The sequence below is a fragment of the Trachemys scripta genome, chromosome 10, assembly GCF_013100865.1.
Source record: "Trachemys scripta elegans isolate TJP31775 chromosome 10, CAS_Tse_1.0, whole genome shotgun sequence".
Taxonomy (NCBI): Eukaryota; Metazoa; Chordata; order Testudines; family Emydidae; genus Trachemys; species Trachemys scripta.
In genome coordinates, this window is record NC_048307.1 from 39,889,445 (window position 1) to 39,916,937 (window position 27,493).

Sequence of the window (27,493 nt, forward strand, 5' to 3'; positions counted from 1 at the left end):
TCTGGCCGGGCTGGAGCAGAGAAGTACTGCGTGCATGGCCCGAGCCTTGCCCCCAGGCTCAGGGGGGCCTCCACCCCGCTCCCATCCAGACCAGGCGAGGCTGCGGGAGGCGCTGCAGCGCGGGCCCTTCCCAGGGGGAGGGAGCTCGGGCTCCCGAGAGCCGCTGCTGCACGTCGAGAAACTTTCCCCTGCGCTCCACGGTGGGGAGGCAGCCCCGGCTGCATGGACCACTGGCGGAGGGGCTCCTTGCACGGCAGGGGCAGAGGCGGGAGACTGAGGCTCTGCCAGAGCCATGGGGGATGCTTGGAGGAGGGAGAAGCGGCTGCGGGTTCCGTCCCCCCCGCACCCCCAGTTGGCTGCTGAGATGCCACCGCTCTGCAGCAGCACTGGGGGGAGGAGGAGTTGCAATTCGCAGGCTGCAGCGAGCTGACACCCCAAGAGGAGAGAGGGGCAGTGGGTAGGGTTATCATATGTCCGTATTTTCCGGACGTTTTTATATATTTAAAAAATCCTCCAGGAAGACCATTAACGATTAAAAAGCCGGACATGTCCCGGAAAATACGGATATATGGTAACCCTAGAATCGGTCCACATTAGCAGCTGTCCGCCCACTCGCAACCATGCATGGAGTGAGTGCTGCAGGCAGCTTGCTCAGCAGCACCTCCCCTCTCTGCCAATGGGGACCTGGAGCAGAAATGGGGCAGTGAATTAGGCCTCTTAACTGTAAATTAAAGTCTTTTCTGAGAGGCTCAACCCCCAAATGCTGACCTATGCAGCCTGGAGCTTTGGAAAGCTCAGGCCTGGATCCAGACCCAACATGCGTGGCCTCAGGCTCATTATCTCTCTGAGAAGCTCTGTCTCTGGGAGGGCTGGGTGTTCTCAGAATGATCACCAGAGGGCAGGGCAGGAGGCGCCTGCACAGGGAAAGGGACTCACTACAGGCCAGAAACAGGAAGAGGGGTTATTTTCCCTTCTCAGAAATCGAAACTTACCAGCCAGAACCTGCTGAAGCAATTACTCAGCAAAGGAGTGCCCAGATCTCGCAGGTACAGTTCTGATAGAGGCAGGGCCTCGTGGACTATGGCTCTCTTGTCCCAGGGGAGCCCAGGCAGCCTGCAGACCCAGGTGAGCTTATTGCGATGGTTGGATCTTCCTGAGGGACTGGCTGGGATGTTTAGTGACATCTGCTACATGCAAAAGGAAAACAAAGAGCAGCAAGATGTGTAGGAGGCGGGGAGATGCCTGAGGACCCCGCCTCCCCACTGCAGGTAGTACTGTGTCCAGGACACATGGGAGGTTAGCATGACAATAGTGACCATGCAGCAGGGGAAGTGGCTGCGCAAAGGGGGAATAGGGCATCAAAGGGGGCAGGGGAAGTGAGAGACAACCTGGAAGTGGGGAGGGTCTCATAGGTCTGTGGAGTCTCTTGCTTGCAGCTGGGGGTGCCTGCCAGATACCCAGCTCCGACCGGGACTTTTGTGGGCTGCTTCTTCAGCATGCCCTTGTGGAGCGGAAGGGTGGCCCAGTGGTTTGAGTGCTAGCCTATATATCAGGAGACTTGGGTTCTATTCCTGGTGCCCACCACAGGTTCCCCATGGGACCTTGGCAAGTTGCTTGACTAAGCCCTGGCTGGGATGATTTAGTTGGGGATTGGTTAGGGTGACCAGATGACAAAGATGAAATATCGGGACGTGGGGGCGGAGCAAAAGGAAAAAAAACCCAAAAAACCTGCCGGAGTGCCCCGCCCCTGCCGCTGCCAATGGCACAGCCCTATCTCGCTCCCCCATCCCCTTGCTCCTGGGCTCCGAGCTGCCCGGCAGGGCGCTGGGGGATGCGGGAGCAGGGTCAGACGTGCCCCCAGTCACCTGGGCCTGCGCTCCGTGGTTCAGCCCCTCTTCCTCCATCCTGGGCTCGGGCTCCGCACGCCACGCCCCGGGCAGGCTGGAGCCGGCTCCTAGGGCGGGCCCGGCAGAGACAAGGAGCTGGTCGCTCGCGGCAGCTCCTCTCCCGCAGCGCTGCAGCCCGCCCCCGTGGGAGTCAAGGCCTTTGCTGGGGCCGTGTGCGCCCTGCGGTGCCAGCTGTGTCCCAGCCCGACCCTGTGTGCCTTGGCCGGGCTCCTGCCCCTGCCCTTTGGGAGCCCAACTTGAGTGCAAAGCAGCCGGCGCCTCCACACAGGTCCTGAGCTGAGCCCCCCCATGCCCGCCTGGGGCCAGAGCTCACACCCACCATCTCCACGAAGGCCACTCCCTCCCTCCAGGCTTGTGCTGCCATACAGCTGATCAGCAAGCCTGGGAGGGAGGAGGAATGCCGCATGCTTGGGGATGAGGCGGGGCCAGGGCGGGGATTTGGGGAGGGATCCAATGGGCAAAGGAGGGGGCGGGGGGCAGAGTCGGGGCGGGGTGGGGCGGGGTTGGAGGGGGGCGAGAGCCCCTCCGGGCTCCGCCTGTGCGCTGGAGCGGAGGGCAAAATTGCTTGTTTGTCCAGTGTCCCGACCGATGTTTGCGAGACAAACAAGCAAATAGCTGGACAGTCCCGATAAAATCGGGACGTCTGGTCACCCTAGGATTGGTCCTGCTTTGAGCAGGGGTTTGGACTAGATGACCTCCTGAGGTCCCTTCCAACCCTGATATTCTATGACTCAGGCCCAGATCCTCAAAGGCAGGGAGGTGCCTAACTCCCATTGACTCTAGGGGGAGTTCAGAGCCTATTTGAGCATCTGTGCCACAGTTTCCCATCTGTACAATGGACATAACTGATCCCCCACCTCACCATTGTAAGTATGAGTGCCTCAATGGTTGTGAGGAATTGTGATAACAGGGGTGCAATAAGTACCTTAGAGAGATGGAACAAGGCTGGGCAGATGCATCTACAGTGGGGGAGGGAGCGTCAGCCCAGAGTCATCAAGCAGCACTCCCTCTTAGCCCTGCCAGAAGAGAGACAGCTTGATGGGGAGGGGGTAATGTACACCCTGGGGGGTGAAAAGTGAGGTGAGAGAGAGAAGGGAGGGAAGAGACAGATGTAGGAGAGGGAGGGGTTTCTTGGGATGATACCCAGCTGAGAAAGTAAAAGGTAATTTTCCTCTGTCTCCTCCATGCCATGCCCCCTATGCTGAGGCTGGGATGGGGGTGACATAGGGTCACCTCACACCCCCAAGAGTATGCGACTTGCTCTGTGCCACCAGAGCAGCAGTGGGAAAGCACCCTCAATGGGGTCCAGGACCTGGCCCATCAAGTTGCCTGCATATAGCATGTGTCGCCTTCCTCACTGGGCTGCAAAACAGAGCCATACAGCACTGGTAACCCCAGGCCTCAATCTCTCTCCTTTCCAAAGGTGATGGAGGAAGAATTCCAGTTCCTGCTCTGCCAGGGATGCCGGAAAGAACCCAGAAATCCTAAGCTCCTGTCCTGCCTTCACACCTTGTGCGCCAACTGCCTGGAAGAGAACAAGCCTGTTGGCCAGTGCCCCATCTGCCGCGCTCCCATCCCACAAGCCAGTGGGATCCCAGACCAGGACAACCTGCTCTTTGCCAATCTGCAGGCCAAGCTGAGCACCTACCAGAAGATCGTCAAAGGCAATGACCTGGTCTGTGACAACTGTGGGCAAGAGGGAGAGTTCTGGTGCTCTGACTGCGAGGAGTTCCTTTGTGTCAAGTGCTTTGAGACCCACCAGAGGTATCTAAAGCGAGAGAGCCATGAGGCCAAGGCGGTGAGGGATCTCAAGGTGGGATCTGCCAGGGAGTTTCTTGTTGGTTCCAGGAAGCTCAGTAACTTGTCCTGTCCCAATCCAACCCATGCAAACCAGATGCTGGAGGAAGTTTACAAACCCATCTGTTTTTTCATGCAGTTGCACCCAAAGTCTCTTTCCAGGACCAGCTTTCTTTTTCATATGTAGGCAAGACAGTTCCTCAGCCCAGCCTGGGCTCCAGCTCCCAGCCCCGTGCCTTGGTCAGTCCTTCCTGCTTCAGGGCCTGTTGCAGGATTCTTCTGTCAGCTCTTAGCTGAGCACCACCTCTCACCGCTCTCGTCCCAGAGGTTCCCATTCCCCAGCAGGTTTCCACTGCCACCCCTCCAGGGGACTCGCTCTGCTCCTGCTCCTTCTCCTGCTCCCCCTTCCCTCTTGACAGCCTGGCTCTTCACAGCCCCAGCTGCTGCCCTGCCCTGCCCTCTTAACTGGCAAAGCTGGGAGCACCGGTTCTAGCACAGGGCACTGGATCTACATCATTTAAAGGGGCCCACCACCCTGTGGCAGTCACTGTTGGGTGACAAATCATATTGGGCCAGCTGGTATCAATGGGCCTCGCCTCTTTAACTGCAGTGATTTACCCCAGCTGGGATCTGGTCCATTTTCTTTAGCAAGCAGACGCAGATTGGCAAAGAGGAAGTCGGAGAGAGGAATGAGAATGTCAACGCAGAGCTGTTCAGTCAGTTGTAGGAGGGAGAGGTGGCTGGGAATCAGGCAGGCTCTCTCCTAGTCAAGGATGTTGCTGGGGGAGTGGGTTGTGGGAAGAGAAGGGGTGCTCTGCCTGGGGAATGTTCTGAGCTCCCCAGCAGGGAGCAATATAAGGAGTGAAGAAATGATCTGAACTTTATCTGAACAGTCAGTTGAAACCCAGCACAGCCAGACATCCCAAGTCACTCACTGCCGGGCGTAATGGCTCTGCTATTCGATATCCTTGGCCACTTTCCCATACTTCCCTTAGACGAAGGAGGACTGGCTCTGGGAAGGGTTTGATAAGGCCACCAGCAGAATGGGGTAAGAGTCGTTTAAATAACTGCTCTAAATTGTACTTTCATCAACAGCATCTATTGCAGAGAGTGCCAAAAACCGATCTGCTGCATCTGTGCCCTGCTGGACAGCCGGCACACAGGCAAGCACTGTGATATCAAGGTGGAAATCCAGCAGAGGCAGCAGGAGCTGGGAAGCATGAGGGAAGAGCTGAAGAAGAAGGAGGAACTCTTCCAAGACGCCTATTGTAATCTGAAGAGCAAGGCTGACCACCTGGACCAGGTGAGGAATGAAACCCAGGAGCTGATCCGAAAGAGAGTTGAGCAGATGGTGCAGCTGATCCGAGAGAAGGAGCAGGAGCTGCTGGAGATGGTGGAGAGGCAGCACCACCTGGGGAACGAGGAGCTGGAGGGGAAGCTGCAGCAGACAGAAGCCGTGCTCAAGAGGATGGGGGCCAGCAAGCAGCTGGTGGAGAAGATGCATCTCTATGCGTTGGACCAGGAGGTGATGGACCTGCACTCCTTCATCATGGGGTCACTGGAGGAGCTCAGGAAGCTGCAGCCCTTGGCCGTGGGAGCCAGTGTCCAGGCTGGAGGCTTCGCCAAGTGTAAAGCCAGACTCCAGGCTCTGTTTGAAAGAGTGACTGGGGAGAGAGGTAAGACACTTTCACAGTCCTGACACATGTCTGTGAGGTGGTGGTTGTGGACATGGTACCATCGTTACCTCTGGCTACCGCCAGCATGGGATGGAGTGGGGCTGGTGACCCTATCACGTGTGACTGCATGATGGAGCTTTTAATTGTTCTTTTAGTGTTGTAAGTTGGGTCAGTTTGAAGAGTGAGGATGGAGCATATTGCCTCAGAGGGAGGGAGGTAGGCGGGCGGGCGGGCAGATGTCAAAATAGAAGATGAGCATCAATTCTACAGCCTGTCTGGGAAATGCTCTGGCCTGTGTTATGCAGGTGACCAGACTAGATGATCATCATGGTCTCTTCTGGCCTATGAATTAGTGATCACTAAGGTTGGCAATTAATTGCAGTTAACTCACGCGATTAACTCAAAAAAATTAATCGCGACTAATTACACTGTTAAACAATAGAATACCAATTGAAATTTATTAAATATTTTTGGATGTTTTTCTACATTTTCAAATATATTGTTTTCTATTACAACACAGAATACAGTATACAGTGCTCACTTTATATTATTTTTATTACAAATATTTTCACTGTAAAAATGATAAAAGAAATAGTATTTTTCAACTCACCTCATACAAGTACTGTAATGCAATATCTTTATTGTGGAAGTGCAAATTACAAATGTAGATTTTTCATTTGTTACATAACTGCACTCAAAAGCAAAACAATGTAAAACTTTAGAGTCTACAAGTCCACTCAGTCCTACTTCTTGTTCAGTGAATTGCTAAGACAAACAAGTTTGTATACATGTATGAGAGATACTGCTGCATGCTTCTGATTTACAATGTCACCTGAAAGTGAAAACAGGCATTTGCATGGCACTTTTGTAACCGACATTGCAAGGTATTTACGTTCCAAATATGCTAAGCATTCATATGCCCCTTCATGCTTCGGTCACCATTCCAGAGGTCATGCTTTCATGCTGATGATGCTCGTTAAAAAAATGTATTAATTACATTTGTGACTGAACTTCTTGGGGGAGAATTGTATGTCTCCTATTCTGTTTTACCCCCATTCTGCCATATATTTCATGTTATAGCAATCTCAGATGATGACCCAGCACATGTTCATTTTAAGAACACTTCCACAGCAGATTTGACAAAACGCAAAGAAGGTAACAATGTGAGATTTCTAAAAATAGCTACAGCACTCGACCCAAGGTTTAAGAATCTGAAGTGCCATCCAAAATTTGAGAGGGACAAGGTGTGGAGCATGCTTTCAGAAGTTTTAAAAGAGCAATACTCAGATGTGGAAACTACAGAACCTGAAACACCAAAAAAAAAAAAAATCCTTCTGCTGGTGGCATCTGTCTCAGAGGATGAAAATGAAGATGCGTTGGTCCACTCTGCTTTGGATCGTTATTGATTGAGCAGAACCCATTATCAGCATGGACACGTGTCCTCTGGAAGCATGGTGTTGAAGCATGAAGGGACATATGAATCTTTAGAGCATCTGGCACGTAAATATCTTGCGACACCAACTACAATAGTGCCATGTGAACGCCTGTTCTCACTTTCAGGTGACGTTATAAACAAGAAGCGGACAGCATTATCTCCTGCAAATTGTAACCTAACTTGTTTGTCTGAGTGATTGACTGAAGTAGGACTGAGTGGACTTGTAGGCTGTAAAGCTTTGTTTTTGAATGCAGTTATTTTTGTGTACATAATTCTACATTTGTAAGTTCAACTTTCATGATAAAGAGATTGCACTACAGTACTTGTAATGGGGGAATTGAAAAATACTATTTCTTTTGTTTTTTTACAGTGCAAATATTTGTAATAAAAATATAAAGTGAGCACTATATACTTTATATTCTGTGTTGTAATTGAAATCAATATATTTGAAAATGTAGAAAACATCCAAAAATATTTAAATAAATGGTATTCTGTTATTGTTTATCAGCATGATTAATCGCGATTAATTTTTTTAATCATGCTATTAATCATGATTAATTTTTTTTAATCGCTTGACAGCCCTAGTGGTCACCCAGTTTCCCCACACCATCAACATTATCTGCTTACCATGGTCATTCACTAGAGTAGGCTGAATGGTAAAAGAAAGGATTTGCCAATATTTCCTCTAACCCAAACGTTAAGCTGTGTTCACTGGCTGGTGAGGGCGCATTATCTGTGAGCATCTGAAAAATAGCTGGGTGTTTGACAGCCCTGAACTTCCACTCTAATGAATTGTTGTCTGAAAAACAGTGCTGGAAAGAGGGAAGTTCCTTACTTGTTATACTCAGTTATTCAATCAGGGAGTGAAAAGGGTTAGGTGAATAATCATACAGCAAGAATCATGAACAGTGACTAGTCAAAGTGAAACATTGGTGAACAATCCGTGATCTGAAATGTGTTTGTCCAGACTCTTCAGTGAGTACTGATGAATAGCAAAGATACTGCTGGTTCTGGAATGACTTGCTAAGCAAAAATAAGGGCTAAGGCCAGAGTCTCCAGGCATGAGTGCTCTCCTTTGGCTGCACTGAATGTGATGCCAGTTTTCAAGATGTCAGTTTGGCTGTATAAGGGCTTCAGAAAATACACACTGAGCACTGCCCACTAGGGATGGGTCTTGGCCCCTCTCCAGGGGAGTATGTTTAACCCACTGGTAGTGGGTGTGACAAAGCCTCTATCTATGCACAGTGCACAGGAGATATGTCTGTTACAGCTCCAGTTAGTGAACTCATGCTTTTAGCTCTGGCGGTTCCTGGTTCAATCCCAATGTGTTGGTCAAGATAACAGCAATCACAAGTGCTCAAAAAGGGGCAGTCTGGCCAGGAAGTAGTAGCCACCTGGGGTATGGGCAGCAGCAGGGATGCTACTGGACATAGCCACTTCACCATATGATGAAAGAAGAGTGTACTGGGGGGGAGAGACCTACCCGCTTGGTTGGGCAGGAAGGGAGGCACGTAGGGATGAGACATATGTAGGCAGACAGCACAGTGGGGGACCCTGGTGCAAAGGAACAACTGGGCTTGATTACATGCATTGTTATGTCTCACACTCTGCATGGGAGCCACGCATTGCTGCCTCGACCTCCATGAGCAGCAGCACTGATGATTAGACACTGGCCTCGGAGTCTAAACGAAGCAGCATAGCTGTGCAGCAGATGGCACGAGCTCTAAGGCAGACATGCAGCATCACTGCAATAAATGTGGCATGTGTCGTGATCCGTCATGGGCTAGCTGGTTGGGGGCACAGGGGCTCAATGTCCCCACCCAGAATGCGGCTTTGCTGGAGGGCATGCTTTGAGACACCACAATGGGCATTGGGAGATTGGGCACCACTGGCATAGCCTGCAACTCTGTTCATCCTTCCTCTTGGGGTCCGGGGCACAGAGCTGGGGGCAGGCATTTCAAGGAGGTCCTCAGAAGACCCCTGCTGTAGCCAACTGGAAAGAGACTGCCCCACATGGCTGGGGTTTCCAGGAAGGAATCTCCACCCCATCTACTCTCCTCCCCCGTCCACAGTGCTACTACCTGTGCGAGCAGATGCCCGTGAACCCTACGATCTGCTCTGTTGAATTGGTCCCTGGTCCCATGGAGCAGGCAGCCCTTCAGCTCCTGATTCTCCCTCCTATGTCCCCCTCCCACAGGTATCTCTGCTCCCCAACGGGCCCCCCCCGTCAGAGGACAAGAGCACTGTGACACTCAGCCTTGAGCCTCTGCATCCTCCAGAGGCTTCCCACCAGCAGAGACACCTCCCTACCAATGACAGTGAAGGGCTGTTCTCCCATGAGGACCCCATGTGTCCCCCCAGTTCCCAGGCTGAGCCCTGCCCACACGAGGATGGAGAAGGAGATGTCTGTCCAGCTAACCGGGGTGATGGCTCTGTAGTGCTACCAATCACTCCACCAGCCCAGGCACGAAGGAATGGGGAGGAGGAGAACGCTCCAGGCAGCTCGCAAATGCTGAGGTGGAAATCCCGAGTGTCCATGGGGGGATACGGGGCCCGCTGGCCTCCAAGCATGGGGATTTAGCGGCCCGGCCCAGGGCCAGTGTGAGCCAGGCAGACCGCCTCCTGGTGTTAGGCAGCAGCATCCTGAAAGGACAGCAAAGCACAAACAGGCACCTGCTGTCAATGTTGCGTGGGGTCATGTCCATCTCCCGCTCCCTCCACACCCTCACCTCGGCCTTGATCCCCTTTCTGCAGGAGACCACTAGCTGGTGGCAAGCCATGCAGCAGCCTCCTCCAGCCCCTCCTGGCCCAGGGAGCCTATCCCTCCCTGAGACCATGGGCTTGTCAGTACCATCACTGCCCTCGGACCTGCTGGACCTGTTCCTTCCTGACACCCCAGAGGGCAGTGTCTCCCTGCTCCCAGCAGCACCCATTGCCCATCTCTCCAGCAGCCACTCCATCTCCCCTCCTCCCCGGGCATCTACCTCCTCCACCAAACCACCTGTCCAACCCTAGCCTGTTCACTTCTGCAAACAGGCAGGAGAGGAGGCTGGGACAGGAACCGGCACATCGATGGATCATGGCAGAGGCAAGTGACACAAGCGCAGAAGCCAGGGCCTGACTACAGCTGCTTCCAAAAAGAAGAAGCATTAATGTTCCCCTTACTGGTCCTCTCGATTTCCTGGTGCTTTCATAATTGCCAGTTGGACGCTGCATGTTTTCTTTCCCCTTATGTCCCTGAAAAGCTAATGTCACTAAGGAGAAAGGATGGCCTTGTGTATAAGGAAGACTAAGGTGACCTGGGCTCAGTTCTCTCTGGGCAAGCCTGGGCATTGCACCTAATCTCTCTGTGCCTTAGTTCCTCCTCAGTACAGAGGGGATAACAGCACTGCCTTTGTCAGTCTTTTGGGGCAGAGACGGTAGTTCACCATGTGTTTGTACAGCACCTAGCATCAAGGGGCCTCTGCATAACACTAGTACTACAATGACGTCATCTCAGTGTTCTGTTGGAGTCAGCTTCTGTGCCAGTATCCAAGTTACAATGGAGCGTGAGCAAGACCTCTCCTTAGATTACTGCAAGAATCAGAATAGTCATCTCATCAAAAAGCCATGAGGGAAATAAACGTTCCTGACCCTAGGAGAGAGGTGGCAGCCAAGGCCTAGCACATGCAGTCACCAGCCCCTGGGGCAGGAGTGACAGATGGACACAGCAGGTCAACCCCCAAATCCAATGGGCTGCCTCATCCTGGTGGATTGTCTAGTCAGGCTGGAAGCTGTTCAAACCGGGACTGTTTCTCATTATGTGTCTGCATAGCATGCAGCAACTACCCCTGACAGGTTCCTGAGGCTCTGTCTGTCTGTCACCCTTGTATAGCCTGGCAGGCCAGTGAAGTCTTGCTGGATTGAATTGTAGGTGTGTCTCTGTATCCATCAATAGGTTTTAAAGCCAGGGGGACCATTATGGTCATCTAGTCCGACCTGCCTGTATAACACAGGCCAGAGAGCCCACCCGGGGTTATGCAGCCAGCCCAAAGCTTATGGCTGAGCTGGAGTGTATATTTTAGACAGACATCCATCCAGTCTCAGTGTAAAGACTTCATGGGGTGAGAATCCACTGTCTCCTTTGGTAAGTTCTTTCAATGGTCAGTTACCCACCCTGTTAAAATCTGCCCCTTATCTCTAGGCTGGCTTTATGCACTATCAGCTTCTGGCCACTAGACTTTTGGATTCCCCTTTACCCTCCGCACCTCCTCCTCTCCTCCTTTGTGTGCCTCAGCAGCCTCTTGTGGTCTTGAGAGAGGGGCCATATGGCTTCTTCCCCTCAGGGCCCTCACTGCCTGATGGGGAAGTTCCCCCTTCCCTTACACCTAGCCCCACCTATTCCTTTCTCATGAGTTCCCTAGTACATGCTCGCCTGCTGTCTCCCTCCGTGTGTGAGTGCGTGAGGATGTGTGTTCTCTCTGCCTGCCCCTCCCAGGTCCCGCGTGCAGCCCCGATCCTGCAATGTGTTAGTTGGGCCTTGTGAGCAGTGAGTAGGCTGCTCTGCCGGTGTGCCACGGCTGCTTAATCCAGGGAGCGGCTGTGTGAGGCAAGTGGATTAAGTGGTGCCGGCTGACTCAGTCAGAGCAGCAGCACATGTTCAGGCATGTAGGACAGTTGCTAGAGCTTTTGAATAATGGCAGCTGATATGCCATGGCCATTCACCCCATGTAGCTCCAGTGTACCGTGAATTTGAGTCCTGCCCTTGGCAGCTTTCCGAGAATGGGTTGTGCATATTAGTTGCTCTCTGCCTGCATTCTGCAGGGGCTCCTACCAGCAATTTTGGGAGGCAGCTTTGCCTAGTAGATAGAGCACTGGACTAGGATTCAAGAGACCTGGGCTCTATTACTGGCCTTACTCCCAGCCTGCTGGGTGATCTTGAACAAATCACATCGCCACTCTGTGCCTCAGTTTCCCCATCTTTAAAACAGGGAGAATGACACTTCTTTTGCAAAGCTCTTTGAGATGTACTACTGAAAACTGTTATATTAGAGCTAGGTTTTGTTATTAGCCAGAACTACTGTTCCCATGCATGCCAATGGTGGTTCAGCCTGTTACTTAACTCATTCTTTTTTGTTCTTTCTAGAAGCTGCCCCAGATAATTCCAGCAAGGTAAGACAGTTTTGTGCTTGTTCTGACAGAGGTGGGGATCAGCCCATGCAGCATTCCCTGCACCTGTGGCAGGAATTCAAGCTCAGTTCCCAGGATCATTGGCTGGAATGGAGGGTTGGTTGATATACATGCTCCTCTTGCCACATCTTGTTTTTAATACAGCAATTTTAATCTAAGGTCCTTTGTTCCCTCAATTCCATCCCTTTGCTCTGCCTCAAGGTTCGATCGCACATACATAGTGGTGGACACGTAAGCCAATAAAATATTTAGCTCTTATTCTCAGGTTGGTTGGGTGAACCGGGCTGACAGCACCATCCAATGGTGATGCTCCAGGATATAGCACCCAATAGTGGGGGTTCTAGGTGCTGCTTCGTCTTGTGGCATTATTGCCCCATGGTGAGATCCCAAGGGGCCGCTTCGCCTTGCGGAGATATTGCCTTGATAGGAATCCAAGGGGCTGCTTCGCCTCGTGGCGTTATCGCCCCATGGCTGGGAGTACAATGGGACACTTCGCCTTGTAGTGTTATCACCCTGCAGTGAGAGTCCAAGGGGCCGCTTTGCCTCACGTCATTATCGTCCTGTGGTGAAAGTCCAAGGGGCTGCTTCACCTCGTGGCGTTACTGCCTTGTTGTGAAAGTTCAAGAGGCCTCTTTTCCTCATGATGTTATCGCCCTGTGGTGAGAGTCTGCAGGGTAAGGGAACCAGGGCCCACTCTACTCCACCATGTTCTGACCCAGGGCCCTTTAAAACCAGGTAGCCTAGCACAGAGCTCAGGCCCAATATCTCTAAGCTCATACCCTGGGTTGCTTCCTGCCCTCATCTCATTTCCTCCAGCATCATCTCTGGGGTATCTCTCGTGATCGCACTAGTCCATCTGGGGCACTTCCTCCACTGGTAATAGCAAGTCATCCACTTTGGTTCCCACGGCCAACTGACTAGGCGGCTCTGCCCCAGCAGCTGGGAGTCCTGGCGGCTTCCTGGGAGGAGACTGCAGCACACAGCTGCTCTCCTCCTCACTGAGCCCAGACTGCGTTGTGCTGCTCTCTTTTGAATCATAGAATATCAGGATTGGAAGGGACCTCAGGAGGTCATCTAGTCCAACCCCCTGCTCAAAGCAGGACCAATCCCCAGACAGATTTTTGCCCCAGATCCCTAAATGGCCCCCTCAAGGATTGAACTCACAACCTTGGGTTAAGCAGGCCAATACTCAAACCACTGAGCTATCCCTCTCTCCTCCTCCCCCCCTGGGGGGATACTATCTCTACTGGGAGCATGCCCAGAAAGGATGAGGGGGGCGTGGCCTCTTGGGCCCAAAGCAGATTGTTAACCCTCACCTTGCCAGTGTGGGGTTGATACACCCTGTCAGACTTATCTAGCACTTTTCATCAGTAGATCTCAAAAGAACTTTACTAAGGAGATCAGTAGCATTATCACCAATGGGACTGCTGATGTGAGTAAGAACTCACCAACGTGAGAAAGGGCTGCAGGAAGGGCCTCACTGTCCTCCTTGCCCTTCCCATGCCACCCCTAACCCCTCCACCTTATATGATAGGGTGTAGGAAAGACATTGAGCCTTGAGGCATCAAAATACAGGCCATGTAAATATTCCAGATTCTAATGTTAGCAAATGCTTGGGATGTACAGGTGCATATGAACGGTTCCCTAACTGATACTTGGCAAGGGGATTTTGTTGTGTCTTTGGCTCTTTACTCAACATATGTAATATAAAGGAAGCACATGGGTACGGTGGCTCCAAATGAGCATGTTTACTAGACATCTCTTACATGCATGGCCTCCCTATGTATATAGACCGCTGTTCTGAAGCCATCAGGACCCTGTCAGAAGCACAGAAGAAAGTGAGGGTCACTAATGGGCTCACAAACTATTTAAGGGGATGGGGGAATTGGAAATGTATTTGGGATGCCGGGAGGATGAAGTGACTTGCTGAGAACAGAGACAGAGCGAGTAAGCAGATGTAAGTTCTCCTTATGTCAGAATTTCCTGATGCGAGGGTTTAAATTGCCAACTTCAGTTTCAATTAACAAAGTTATTTGTACTGAATTACCTTGGGATTTTTTTCCCCAAAGAGAAAAATAATAATGATACTGGCACTGACTATGACTTGGGTGCTGCTCCCTTCTCCATCCACTGGCGGATGGAGGCAGAAGGAGCCACCCATTTTCCACATTTCTGGGGTCATCTCCAAGAACTGAGAACATCCACTGCTGTCTATCCATCCATCCATCACCCATTGTTATGGTATGTCAGGGCCTTTCCTATTATGTATCCCAAATTGTGTAAAATACATATGTCTAGCCTCCACATTAAGTAACCTAGAGCCATGCCATCTCCAAAGACCCTTTCAAACATATTCCCAAGCAGAAAATGATGAGCTGTCAAGGATCTGTTTCCATTGTTTAGGCCCCATCGTTGTCTTTACCAGCGAAGAGGAAAGGAGTCCAAACTGAGGTCCCTGCGAAGGTGATCAAGACTGAAGCTGATGCAGGCAAATGGGAGCAATCAGCAAGGAAGCACCAGCAGAATTTGCTGGAACAACCGGGGACCAGCTCCTCAACAGCAAGCAGCTCTTCATGTGTGACTGATAGGTTCAGTGCAGCCAAAGTAGCTGACTTGCTGGAAAATAACATCTACGAACCATGTGAGCCAGGTAGGCAGAGATGATCACTTTGTGGATTCACTGATGTAGATGGTCAAAGAGATTCCTGAAATAAATGTGGGCCCTGTGGAACCTCATCTGGAGTACTGTGTGCAATTCTGGTCTCCCAGGTTTAAGAAAGATGACTTCAGACTGGAACAAGTGCAGAGAAGAGTTACTAGGATGATCCTAGGAATGGAAAACCCACCTTATGAGAGGAGACTCAAAGAGCTTGTCTTGTTTAATCTAACCAAAAGAAGGTGGAGGGGAGATATGATTACTCTTGATAAATACATTAATAGGGATAAATACCTGGGAAGGAGAGGAGTTATTTAAGTTAAGGGCCAATGTGGGCACAAGAACAAATGGATATAAACTGGCCAACAATAAATTTAAGCTTGAAATTAGATGAAGGTTTCTAACCAACAGAGGAGTGAAGTTTTGGAATAGCCTTCCAAGGGGATCAGTAGGGGCAAAAAACCTAACCGGCTTCAAGACTGAGCTTGATAAGTTTATGAAGGGGATGGTATGATGGGACTGCCTACAATGGCATGTAACTGATATGCGACTGCTAGCAGCAAATATCTCCAATGGCTGGTGATGGGACACTAGATGGGGAGGGCTCTAAGTTACTACCGAGAATTCTTTCCCAGGTATCTGCCTCATGGGTCTTGCTGACATGGTCAGGGTCTAACTGATTGCCATATTTGGGGTCAGGAAGGAATTTTCCCCAGATCAGATTGGCTGAGACCCTGTGGGTTTTTTGTCTTCCTCTGCAGCATGGGGAACGGTCACTTGCAGGTTTAAACTTGTGTAAATGGTGGATTCTCTGTAACTTGAAGTCTTTAAATCATGATTTGAGGGCTTCAGTAACTCAGCGAAAGGTTAGGGGTCTATTACAGGAGTGGGTGGGTGAGATTCTGTTGCTTGCAATGTGCAGGAGGTCAGACTAGATGACCAAGATGGTCCCTTCTGACCTTAAAGTCTGAGTCTATTAGAGGTACATCTGGTGGACAGTTAGAAAAGTATCTCCTCTGATTCCCTACAGATTTCCTAAAGGGATGGTCACTTTATGATCTCGTTCAAGATCTTATTCACAGAACCAAATGAGTTGTATATATTTGCTGATCCTATTCCCTTTTAACTGCACTGGATTTAATTCCATTCATGTTTCTACACTGTGCTGTATTAGCCCCAGCAAAGCCCCATAAACAAACACATGCAGCCCTGGACACACACAGACACAAGCCTAGGGTTATGTGCTGAATGCCCGACATGGCACAGTGACACAGGGCATTATCATACAGCTAATTCCACATGTATCTTCATATCTCCACAGCTGACTGGTTCTGCTCTGATGCCCCAGCATGCACCAGACTGTGAAGTTGCAGCTACCAGTCGCAGGCCATGGAGACCTAAAACAAACAAATGAAAAAGCAAACTTGCAGTGGGCAAATGCCTCCCTTGACCTCAGGATACTCCATACCAAACCTGAGCTGGGTCCTACAGTGGAAGAAAGTTTCTCCCAGTTATCTTATCTGGCCTGTGTTATACAGCAGGTCAGACTAGTTAATCTAATGGTTCCTTCTGTCCTTAAACTATGAATTCAAGTTGCTAGCTAGGAGTGGAAATTTCCAGGGCACCTAAAGAAGTTAGGTGCACAACTTCCATTGATGTCTAACTTCCTTAAGATGCCTTTGAAAATCTCAGGCAGTTTTTTGTTTTAATTAATATTATTAGCCCTAAATTTTTCCACTCTCTCCACCAGAGAATTTTGGCATATACCGGGTGTGAATAACGAGGGACAGTTGCTTGGTGCAGAATTTCTCTCTTTCTTCTCTTTCCCAAGGCAATGTATGCATCTCGATGCACACCAAGTGCCAGCTTCCTTTCTCAGTTACCCCCATGTAACCATCAGAAAACCCAGTTTAAGTGAGGGCAAAATCAATCCCCCAACTTGGGTGTTTGTTCAGATTCTGGTAGCCTGGTCTTAGAATCATAGAATATCAGGGTTGGAAGGGACCTCAGAAGGTCATCTAGTCTAACCCCCTGCTCAAAGCAGGACCAATCCCCAACTAAATCATCACAGCCAGGGCTTTGTCAAACCTGACCTTAAAAACCTCTAAGGAAGGAGATTCCACCACCTCCCTGGGTAACCCATTCCAGTGCTTCACCACCCTCCTAGTGAAAAAGTTTTTCCTAATATCCAACCTAAACCTCCCCCACTGCAACTTGAGACCATTACTCCTTGTTCTGTCATCTGCTACCACTGAGAACAGTCTAGATCTATACTCTTTGGAACCCCCTTTCAGGTAAAAAGCGACAAAGAGTCCTGTGGCACCTTATAAACTAACAAACGTATTGGAGCATAAGCATTTGTGGGTGAATACTCACTTCGTCAGATGCATGTAGTTGAAATTTCCAGAGGCGGGTATAAATATGCAGGCAAGAATCAGTCTAGAGATACGAGGTTAGTTCAATCAGAGAGGATGAGGCCCTCTTCTAGCAGTTGAGGTGTGAACACCAAGGGAGGAGAAACTGCTTTTGTAGTTGGCTAGCCATTCACAGTCTTTGTTTAATCCTGAACTGACGATGTCAAATTTGCAAATGAACTGAAGCTCAGCAGTTTCTCTTTGAAGTCTGGACCTGAAGTGTTTTTGCTGCAGGATGGCTAACTTTAAATCTGCTGTTGTGTGTCCAGGGAGATTGAAGTGTTCTCCTATAGGGGGGAGGGATAGCTCAGTGGTTTGAGCATTGGCCTGCTAAACCTAGGGTTGTGAGTTCAATCCTTGAGGGGGCCACTTAGGGATCTAGGGCAAAATCAGTACTTGGTCCTGCTAGTGAAGGCAGGGGGCTGGACTCAATGACCTTTCAAGGTCCCTTCCAGTTCTAGGAGATAGGATATCTCTATTTATTTATAGGTTTTTGTATATTGCCATTCCTAATATCTGACTTGTGTCCATTTATCCTTTTACGTAAGGATTGTCCAGGTAGTTGAAAGCAGCTATCAAATCCCTCCTCATTCTTCTCTTCTGCAGACTAAACAATCCCAGTTCCCTCAGCCTCTCCTCATAAGTCATGTGCTCCAGCCCCCTAATCATTTTTGTTGCCCTCCGCTGGACTCTTTCCAGTTTTTCCACATCCTTCTTGTAGTGTGGAGCCCAAAACTGGACACAGTACTCCAGATGAGGCCTCAACAATGTTGAATAGAGGGGAATGATCACTTCTCTTGATCTGCTGGCAATGCCCCTACCTATACAGCCCAAAATGCCGGCTGCCAACTATACATGGAGCCATTGATCACTACCCATTGAGCCCGACAATCCAGCCAGCTTTCTATCCACCTTATAGTCCATTCATCTAGCCCATACTTCTTTAACTTGCTGGCAAGAATACTGTGGGAGACCGTATCAAAAGCTTTGCTAAAGTCAAGGAATAACACGTCCACTGCTTTCCCCTCATCCACAGAGCCAGTTATCTCATCATAGAAGGCAATTAGGTTAGTCAGGCATGACTTGCCCTTGGTGAATCCATGCTGACTGTTCCTCATCACTTTCCTCTCTTCTAAGTGCTTCAAAATTGATTCCTTGAGAACCTGCTCCATGATTTTTCCAGGGACTGAGGTGAGGCTGACTGGCCTGTAGTTCCCCGGATCCTTCTCCTTCCCTTTTCTAAAGATGGGCGCTTCATTAGCCTTTTTCCAGTCATCCGGGACCTCCCCCGATCGCCATGAGTTTTCAAAAATAATGGCCAATGGCTCTGCAATCACATCCGCTAACTCCTTTAGCACCTTCGGATGCAGCGCATCCAGCCCCATGGACTTGTGCTCATCCAGCTTTTCTAAATAGTCCTGAACCACTTCTTTCTCCACAGAGGGCTGGTCACCTCCTCCCCATAGTGTGCTGCCCATTGCTGTAGTCTGGGAGCTGACCTTGTTCGTGAAGATAGGGGCAAAAAAAGCATTGAGTACATGAGCTTTTTCCACATCCTCTGTCACTAGGTTGCCTCCCTCATTCACTAAGGGGCCCACACTTTCCTTGACTTTCTTCTTGTTGCTAACATACCTGAAGAAACCCTTCCTGTTACTCTTAACATCTCTTGCTAGCTGCAACTCCAAGTGTGATTTAGCCTTCCTGATTTCACTCCTACATGCCTGAGCAATATTTTTATACTCCTCCCTGGTCATTTGTCCAATCTTCCACTTCTTGTAAGCTTCTTTTTTGTGTTTAAGATCAGCAAGGATTTCACTGTTAAGCCAAGCTGGTCACCTGCCATATTTACTATTCTTTCTACACATCGGGATGGTTTGTTCCTGCAAGCTCAATAAGGATTCTTTAAAATACAGCCAGCTCTCCTGGACTCCTTTCCCCCTCATGTTATTCTCCCAGGCGATCCTGCCCATCAGTTCTCTGAGGGAGTCAAAGTCTGCTTTTTTGAAGTCCAGGGTCCGTATTCTGCTGCTCTCCTTTCTTCCTTGTGTCAGGATCCTGAACTCAACCATCTCATGGTCACTGCCTCCCAGGTTCCCATCGACTTTTGCTTCCCCTACTAATTCTTTCTGGTTTGTGAGCAGCAGGTCAAGAAGAGCTCTGCCCCTAGTTGGTTCCTCCAGCACTTGCACCAGGAAATTGTCCTCTACACTTTCCAAAAACTTCCTGGATTGTCTGTGCACCATTGTATTGCTCTCCCAGCGGATGTCAGGGTGATTGACGTCTCCCATGAGAACCAGAGCCTGTGATCTAGTAACTTTTGTTAGTTTTGCACCCCCTTCCCTTGCTATGTGTAGGGAAAATCTTCCATAGAAAGAGAGATTAAAAAGATCGGGACTCTTCACCTTAGAGAGGAGATGAATGAGAGGGGATGTGACACAGACATACATAATCATGAATGGGATGGAGAAAGTAGATGGGGGCTGCTATTCGCCCATTCTCATAATACAAGAACAAGGGGACAGTCAGGGAAGTTAGAAGCAGCAAAATTGAAATCCATATAAATATTCAGTCTTTCTTTTGAATCCTTCTAAGATCTTGGTTTCAATGATCGCCTCTGGCAGTGAGTTCCACAGGCTAATTGTACACCATGTGAAAAAGGAAGGTCACCTATCACACACACCACTCCCTAGTCTCGCACACACACACCCCTGCGGTCCCTGGCACACTCAGACACCTTCAGGGGTCTGATGTGCCTTTTTGTCTCTTGCAGATGATCCCTGTTTGGACAGCTCTGAAGGGGATGACAGTGATGAAGAGTCAACAGTGAGTGCGGCATAATGCCCAAGAGCACCTATGGCATCACAACATCCAGGGCAGATGCTGGGAGACTGAGAGCAACCTCCAGTATGATCTGTCTCAGCTGGAACATACCAGACACTGTCTGTACATGTGGTGTAGGGCGCTCAGCATTTAGACTGATTTTTCAAAGGAGATTTGATGCCCCTGGCCAGATTGGCAGAGGTATTTAAGCACTTAACGATGCAGAGAGGCACCTAATGGGATTTACCAAAGCACTTAAGGGTTTGTCTTCCCTGCAGAGTTAACCTGGGCTCTTCCCTTGATGTTGCCCCAACCCCCATCCTGTCCACATGCAAAACCCCCTTACTGAGTTTAGCGGTGCTTTACACCCAGGCTAGCTTGCCCAGCTTGGGGGTGTGGGTGGGGGTACAGCCCAGGTGTTGCTTTCACTGAGGTGGGTAACCCATCTGCTTTGCAGTGAGGATGCAGCTAAACCACTCCAGTGCTGATAGTCCTCCACTGCCTTCCCACAATCCCCTTGTGCCCAGAAGGATAAAGGAGGTCTCCCCCAATTCTCTGGGAAGAATCCTAGAGCAGCTAAGCTCACTGCTGTGTTAAGAACCATCGGTGCTACAGCCCTAGGGACACACACGGGGGAGCACAGCATCCATGAGGACACAGTAACCCAGGCAGGGCTTTGCTGCTCTCATCCGGGCTAGGCTAACCCAGGAGCTCAGCCCCGGGTGCCGATCATCTGAATGAATTCTGCAGCGAAGACAGAATCTTAGTAAGTTTGCAGTGCCTCAGCCCATTCTGGGGGAACTAGAGGTCATGAATTTCCAGAGCTGTTGCTCTGGCATCTTTAGGAGCTTTTGACAACAAGTCATGATTTCCTTCCCCAGGACTCTAGTCGGCCAGACGACATCAACAGCGTCAATTGTGAGAGCAGCGAGGGAGATCTCCTGGCCTTTCCTGCCGGCAGCCCGAAGGAACTCAACACGAGACAAGCATCACTGCTCTTCTTTGACCTCAAGTTCTTGAGTAAGATCCTGAGAATTTCTGTTTCAAAGGCAAATGTGAATCCTGCCTGCAAATCATTGGGGCGAGATCACTGCACTTAGCAGCAGCCCTATCAGGGGGAGAGGGGGGCAGGCCAGATATCATGGGGCTTCCTGGTCATGCTGGGGAAAGTATAATCTGCCATGTCCCTATTAGGGTGCAATATGCTCCCCAGCATGGCGAGGCAGCTCTGCCATTGGGAGGAGGACCAAGTCCATGAGGACATGAATATTTTTATGTAAGGATTGTCAGGTGCAAGTGGCCAGTGCACCTTCCACATGGTCATGCAGGGCTCTAGGTTAATGGCCACAGGACTTCCTGGAGCAGCCATTCCCTTTCAGAAGTGACAGATTCAAGGGAGGAAGCACCTGCTTTTCAAGCACCTCAGATGCCCCATCATAGCAGCGTCAGAGAGACACCTTTCCCCTCTCCCAGGAACACGATGCTACAGAGATAGCAGTTGATACTCTAAATGGGAAGAGTTAGTTGAAGCATCCCTGATGCAGCAAGCTATACTTGGATGTCAGACATTGGTGACCTGCTTGGAGAAGGCTATGAGGAGAATTGGAATGGGCCAGATCCCCAGTTGCTGTTAATAGTTGTAGCTCCATTGACGTCCATATTTACACCAGGTGAGGAGCTCACTCAATGTTCTAGTTTCCCTCGACTAATTCTGTTTTTCACTCCCAGCAGCAAATAAGGTCCTTCAGCTGGCTGTGGTGGATGGAGAAAAGAGCTTTACCATCTTGATTCAGCCGCTGAAATCTTTGCCTGGCTTGATCTCAAAAGGTGGCGTCTGTGAGATTGGTGTGAAGACCTTATTCCGCTACCTCTGCTCTGTCCACAAACCCATCTTAGCAGGGTATGACCTCTGGTCACCAGCCCTTCCTGTCCTGTTTCAATCCCTGGATCTCCTTAGCAAGAAAGAGGAGTTTAGTGCAGCTGTCTTTGGTTTCCTGGACATCTTGCCCCTGATTAAAGAGAAGATCCCCAAGGCTGGGAGTTACAAACTGAAGAACCTGGCCAACACTTACATTTGGCGGCAGCTCAGTGATGATAGCCCCCTGGATAATGCAAAGGCCCTAAGGGATCTGTGCACAGTTCTGGAGGTTGATCCAGTGGAGGACCCAAGGCCTGTGCTCACCTGCTTTAATCTGGAATGTTATGCGTCCCTTCAGCCATTGCTGAATGAGAAACTTCTCACTAAGCCTTCGGTGCAGATGCTGTCCATGCACAACATGAGCCTTTCCAAGCTCCACACCTTATACATGAGGGACCCTGAGAAAGGGCTGCAGAAGTTCTGCAGATTCTTCAATTCTCGGCTGCCGAGCTCTGAGAAGAAAATCCGAAAGCTAAGTAAGATCAAAGCCCATTTCCAAAGCCCACAGCCATCAGCTGGGCACCAAGCAGCAGCAGCAAATGAACTGCCACAAGCAATAAAGAGTGAGCCAGACTACTGAAATACATCTACAGCTCAGACAAATATATCTGTGTATGGCACCTCAGGTATGAGGCTGAGCAGCAACATTCAGCTTTCAGGTCCAGACCACCAGAATTCAAGAAGTTTAGATTCACCATTTTCAGTTTGGCACATTATCTAGAGCAGGGCCTGTTAAAAGCTCATGTATAGATCTGAACTACGAATTTCAGGGATGCTTGGATCAGCTGTTCTGATGGGGGGGGGGCTCTCTCTCTCTCATATACAAAACTTTGTTAAGATGAAGTGCTTAGGGTACTTGCCTAGGGAGACATGGGTTCAAGACCCTGCTCCACCACAAATCTCCTGTGTGACCTGGGGCAAGTCATGTAGCCACTCTGCCTTAGTTTCTCATCTGCACAATAGGGAAAATAGCGCTGCCCTGCCTTGCTAGAGTGTTAGGAGGCAGTGGTTATATCCTATGGGACCAAATAAGTACCCAAGATAGACCGCAATCAGGGTTGCAGGGCCATATCAGTGGCTTGAGGACATACTGCCTGTCAGGAATGTTAGAGTTAAAGTCCCTCAAGCATTAAACCCCCCAAAGGTGCAGAATTAAGGGTGCTGCTCTGAGCAGGACTCCTGGTAGTAATAACACTGCAATCTGACCATACATGGTTTCCCGCAGTGCTGCCATCAATGGAGTTGCACCAGTAGTTATGGGACCTAATTTTCTTAGTGCAGACAAGGCCTGTGTTACCTGATGTATCCATTTCCTCCCTTCTGTTTGGTGTAAGGCCCAGATCCTCGAAAGTGTGTAGGCACATAACTCCCATTGAGAGTCAGGCACCTAAATACCTTTGAGGATCTGGACCTACATGACCGGAGGGAGGACTCTGTCTATCCAGCCAGCACTTCCTTGTATTTATTATCACCATCAGCCTGGAGAGTAAGCAACTTTTATACAATTATATGCACAAGAATTGCCTATGTGATTGATTCAGGGGGCTGGACTTGATGACTTTTCACAGTCCCTTCCAGCCTTACATGTCTATGATCGTGTCAGCAGCACGCAGGGCAAGGGGAATTTAATTATAATAAAATGAAATGTCTTTGCTCCCCTCTAGAAGTGTGGCCTAGATCCTCAAAGATATGGCACCTAACTCACGTTGATTTCATGCAAGTTAGGAGCTTAAATACCCTGGAGGATCTGGACCACTGTCCTCTTTGCTTTTTTCTACTGACCCTGCACATTTCCTGCTACTTTTCAATGTAGACTGCAAATTCCTTGGGGCAGAGAATCCATTGTCATTGATGTTTGTAAAGGGCTATGCACCTGTATGTAATCATGTAAGTAAGAAATAAAATTCATAATTTGATATGAATCCAAAGTTGTTCTCTCTTTACCCATGCTGACCACACTTCCTTAATATCCTCTTGCAAAGGACCCTACCTTGGGTTTTGGGGTAAATCATGCGCACCTACCCTCTGCTTGCCACATGCACACAAAACCATCAGGATACTGGTGCACGTGGACAGGGGCTATGAGAGCAGGACATATAGGGAAAAACTGTATATCAAATTTGCACATAAAAGTGGAGGAAAACCAAGCTGATTTGAAAGCTGATCTCAGCTTTGTGTCTCCACCTTGCCCTTAATGAATGAATACAATGAACGGGTATTATCCCGTATGTTGCTGGAAATACCTTCAAAAAGGCGACAAGCCAAATCCCAGATCTGGATGTAGGAGAAAGTTGGCTCCAGATGCAGATCTAAATGGAGCCCTTGGGCCCATTCCTAGTGACACCAGTAGTTATTTGGCAGCACCACCATGGCAACCCCAACTCGTGATGTTTTGAATCTGCGAACAACCTGAGATTTTTTGCAAAAGGTACAGTGAGTCTCACACACCAAGACAGACTGTCCAGGAAGCAACTGGACCTTCTGTTTGTTCATGGTGTGGAAGAGAACTCTTGACTTTCAGCTGCGCACAGTAACATTACACCCTTCTTAATCAGCCTAGTGACAGTTACCCTCTTCCACACAACACCCACAACAAAGTAATTACCAATGGCTGAGTATCACCAACCAAGCTGCTTCAAACCAGCTTTGCCAGGAACACCCTGGGCTGTCACTCTAAGTAAAGTTCAGGGCAAAGACGGAAACCAAATGCAAAACAACTGTAGTGGGTTCCCCAAATGAAGTCTCATCCAGTCCTCACAGGCAAGGATAGTGGCTAAGTCTGCACAGCAGCTGGGCGGGCACTTCCCAGCAAGGATAGACAGACACATGCTGATGCTTGAGTTAGCATGCTAAAAATAGCAACTTGCCACCAGGTAGAATCCTGCCCACCCCCCCTGCCTACATACGCAGACATCTAGCCTGAGCCATGGCCACACTGCAATTCAGTGGCTGTATAGCAGAGCGTGGCATGTTTAGGGAAAGGGCAGGGCTTAAAACCAAGAAAAATAGGGGACTGCTCAAAGAAGTGAAAACCCCAGAGAGGGGGGAATTCAGTGCATGAATGCAGGCTTGGGATCAGCAGGCAGGTAAAGGCAGCTCTGCTTACAGGTAGTCATAGAAATGTGAGGCTGGAAGGGACCTGAGAGGGCATCTAGTCCAGCCCCCTGTGCTGAGGCAGGACCAAATAAACCTAGAGTGTCTCTGACAGGGGTTTATCCAACCTGTACTTAAAAGCCTCCAACGATGGGGATTCCACAACCACCTTTGGGAGCTTGTTCCAGAGTTTAACTAACCTTTATAGGTAGAAAGGTTTTCTTAATATCTAATCTAAATTTCCCTTGCTGCACATTAAGCCCATTACTTCTTGATTAAGCCAATTACTTCTAAACCACCTGTCATCATCTCTATCTGCAAAAAGAACAGGAGTACTTGTGGCACCTTAGAGACTAACAAATTTATTAGAGCATAAGCTTTCGAGAGCTACTGCCCACTTCTTCAGATGCATATAGAGTGAAACATATATTAAGGAGATATATATACATACATACAGAGAGCATGAACAGGTGGGAGTTGTCTTACCAACTCTGAGAGGCCAATTAAGTAAGAGAAAAATTTTTTTTTGAAGTGATAATCAAGCTAGCCCAGTACAGACAGTTATCAAAGTTTGAAAGCTTATGCTCTAATAAATTTGTTAGTCTCTAAGGTGCCACAAGTACTCCTGTTCTTTTTGCGGATACAGACTAACACGGCTGCTACAATGAAACCTATCATCTCTATCTGTTACTCATGCCCAAACAGAGGATTGGGTGGGCAGGAAAGTATAATAGATTTGTGACTTAGGTCATGATCCACCAAACTCTTGAGGGTAGAGGAACTGTGCATGGGAATAAAGTTAAGCACACGTATAATTGTTTACAGGAATGCGGGAGGAGTGAAGAATGAGCTCCTATGTCAGCGTTTCTCAAATGCAGCCACTGGCATGCAGCCACCAGGGACTTTTCTTGTGGCCACAGCCTCCTTGGTGTGACAGGGGAGGGGGAGAGGGGGGGGGAGTACTGGCCCCTCCCTCTCCCTGATGCTCCTGGATGCACCACCTTGGTGTTGGTTGCTGGGGCCACCAGCAGGAGTTGGCCCTGTCCCCCCCAAAGACACCTGGGGCACAACGCTTGAGGAGCAGGCAGCCAGTCAATTCCCCCCTTCCCAGGGGCAGTGGGACTCAGGCTTCAGGCTCCAACTGTGCAGCAGCAGGCTCCAAGCTCAGACCATGGGGCTTCGGGCCTCCCCTGGCCCCCCATCCAGGGCTTAATTTGTCCCCAGGCTTGCCCAGGCTGAGTAAATCTGCTGTGAAAAGTAATACTTGTATGTTTGTTAATATCACTTTTCACAACAGACTTACTAGCTAGCAATATATAAATTACAATGATTTGGTCATGTATATGTGCATATTTATTTTTCCTAAGCTAATTAAGTATTTTAGGAAAAATTGTCAGTGCGGCCACCAGCAAGAGTTGGTGGCCATACTCTGAGGCCACCAAAAAGTTTGTCCTGAGAACCCCTATGTAATGTCCCTGAAATCCAGCATGAGTGTAGTTTAATGCCATAATAATCCAGGTATAAGGAGCTGTTTTGTTGGCTGTGTGCAATTTAGCTGGGCTCTGTGTAGGTGGCCATGGATTACCAGAGCACTCAGATATAACACCTGGAAATCCATATTTACTGAGTCCTTCAGCTAGCCCCCAATCACAGCCCCATGGTGCAAAGGGTTACCCTTGTGTACCATTGTTTCTTCAGCAGCACATCAGAACCCAGCATTCTGGCACATCTGTCTTCTGCTAAGGAGGTTCTGCCACTTGTAGTTCAGGGGGGCTTTCCTAGGGGAGAAATCCCAATGAAACCAATTCCAGTTCAGGTGATCTCTCTTAAAAATACTTCATACATCTCTATCTCTAGTTCCTTCTCATTAACTGTGCCAGAAGATAGAAGGATGATCCCATAAATGTCCAGATAGGTGTCTAGATCGCTATCTAAATGAATCTTTGGGCCTCTAGATCTCTCTCTAGATTACTCTCCAGCCAGACAGCTGTAGACAATACTAAGGACTCTCACTCTAAAAACATTTTATTGAATTTTAGTTGGCAGCCGGTATCAAGCGGAGTGTCCCAAAGGTCAGTCCTGGGACCGGTTTTGTTCAATATCTTCATTAATGATCTGGAGGATGGCGTGGATTGCACCCTCAGCAAGTTTGCAGATGACACTAAACTGGGAGGAGTGGTAGATATGCTGGAGGGTAGGGATAGGATACAGAGGGACCTAGACAAATTAGAGGATTCGGCCAAAAGAAATCTGATGAGGTTCAACAAGGACAAGTGCAGAGTCCTGCACTTAGGATGGAAGAATCCCATGCACTGCTACAGTCTAGGGACCAAGTGTCTAGGCAGCAGTTCTGCAGAAAAGGACCTAGGGGTTACAGTGGGCGAGAAACTGGATATGAGTCAACAGTGTGCCCTTGTTGCCAAGAAGGCTAACGGCATTTTGGGCTGTATAAGTAGGAGCATTGCCACCAGATGGAGGGACATGATCATTCCCCTCTATTCGGCATTAGTGAGGCCTCATCTGGAGTATTGTGTCCAGTTTTGGGCCCCACACTACAAGAAGGATGTGGAAAAATTGAAAAGAGTCCAGCAGAGGGCAAAAAAAATGA

At 49.3% G+C, this 27,493-nt stretch overlaps 1 protein-coding gene across 3 annotated transcripts; it reads left to right on the top strand.

Annotated features, from left to right (window-relative positions):
- The first annotated feature begins 924 nt into the window (after window positions 1-924).
- Window positions 925-23,714, top strand: LOC117884168 (protein PML-like). 3 transcript variants are annotated; one of them, XM_034784346.1, is made up of 8 exons: window positions 925-1,125; window positions 3,331-3,807; window positions 4,798-5,380; window positions 11,941-11,966; window positions 14,388-14,634; window positions 19,825-19,877; window positions 20,756-20,894; window positions 21,603-23,714. In XM_034784346.1, exons 1-8 carry the CDS (start codon window positions 1,081-1,083, stop codon window positions 22,370-22,372), a joined length of 2,340 nt encoding a protein of 779 aa, XP_034640237.1. In that variant the 5' UTR covers window positions 925-1,080; the 3' UTR covers window positions 22,373-23,714. The 3 variants fall into 3 exon arrangements, with proteins under 3 accessions (XP_034640237.1, XP_034640238.1, XP_034640239.1); XM_034784347.1 differs by having other exon boundaries at window positions 21,606-23,714; XM_034784348.1 differs by having other exon boundaries at window positions 925-1,046.
- The last annotated feature ends 3,779 nt before the right edge of the window (window positions 23,715-27,493 follow it).

Bases quoted from the DNA above. Each gene is read 5' to 3' on its own strand.
- LOC117884168 (XM_034784346.1), top strand. From the start codon at position 1,081: ATGGCTCTCTTGTCCCAGGGGAGCCCAGGCAGCCTGCAGACCCAG. The intron at 11,967-14,387 runs GTAAGACAGTTT...TCCATTGTTTAG, and splicing joins CCCCAGATAATTCCAGCAAG to GCCCCATCGTTGTCTTTACC. The intron at 19,878-20,755 runs GTGAGTGCGGCA...TTCCTTCCCCAG, and splicing joins ACAGTGATGAAGAGTCAACA to GACTCTAGTCGGCCAGACGA.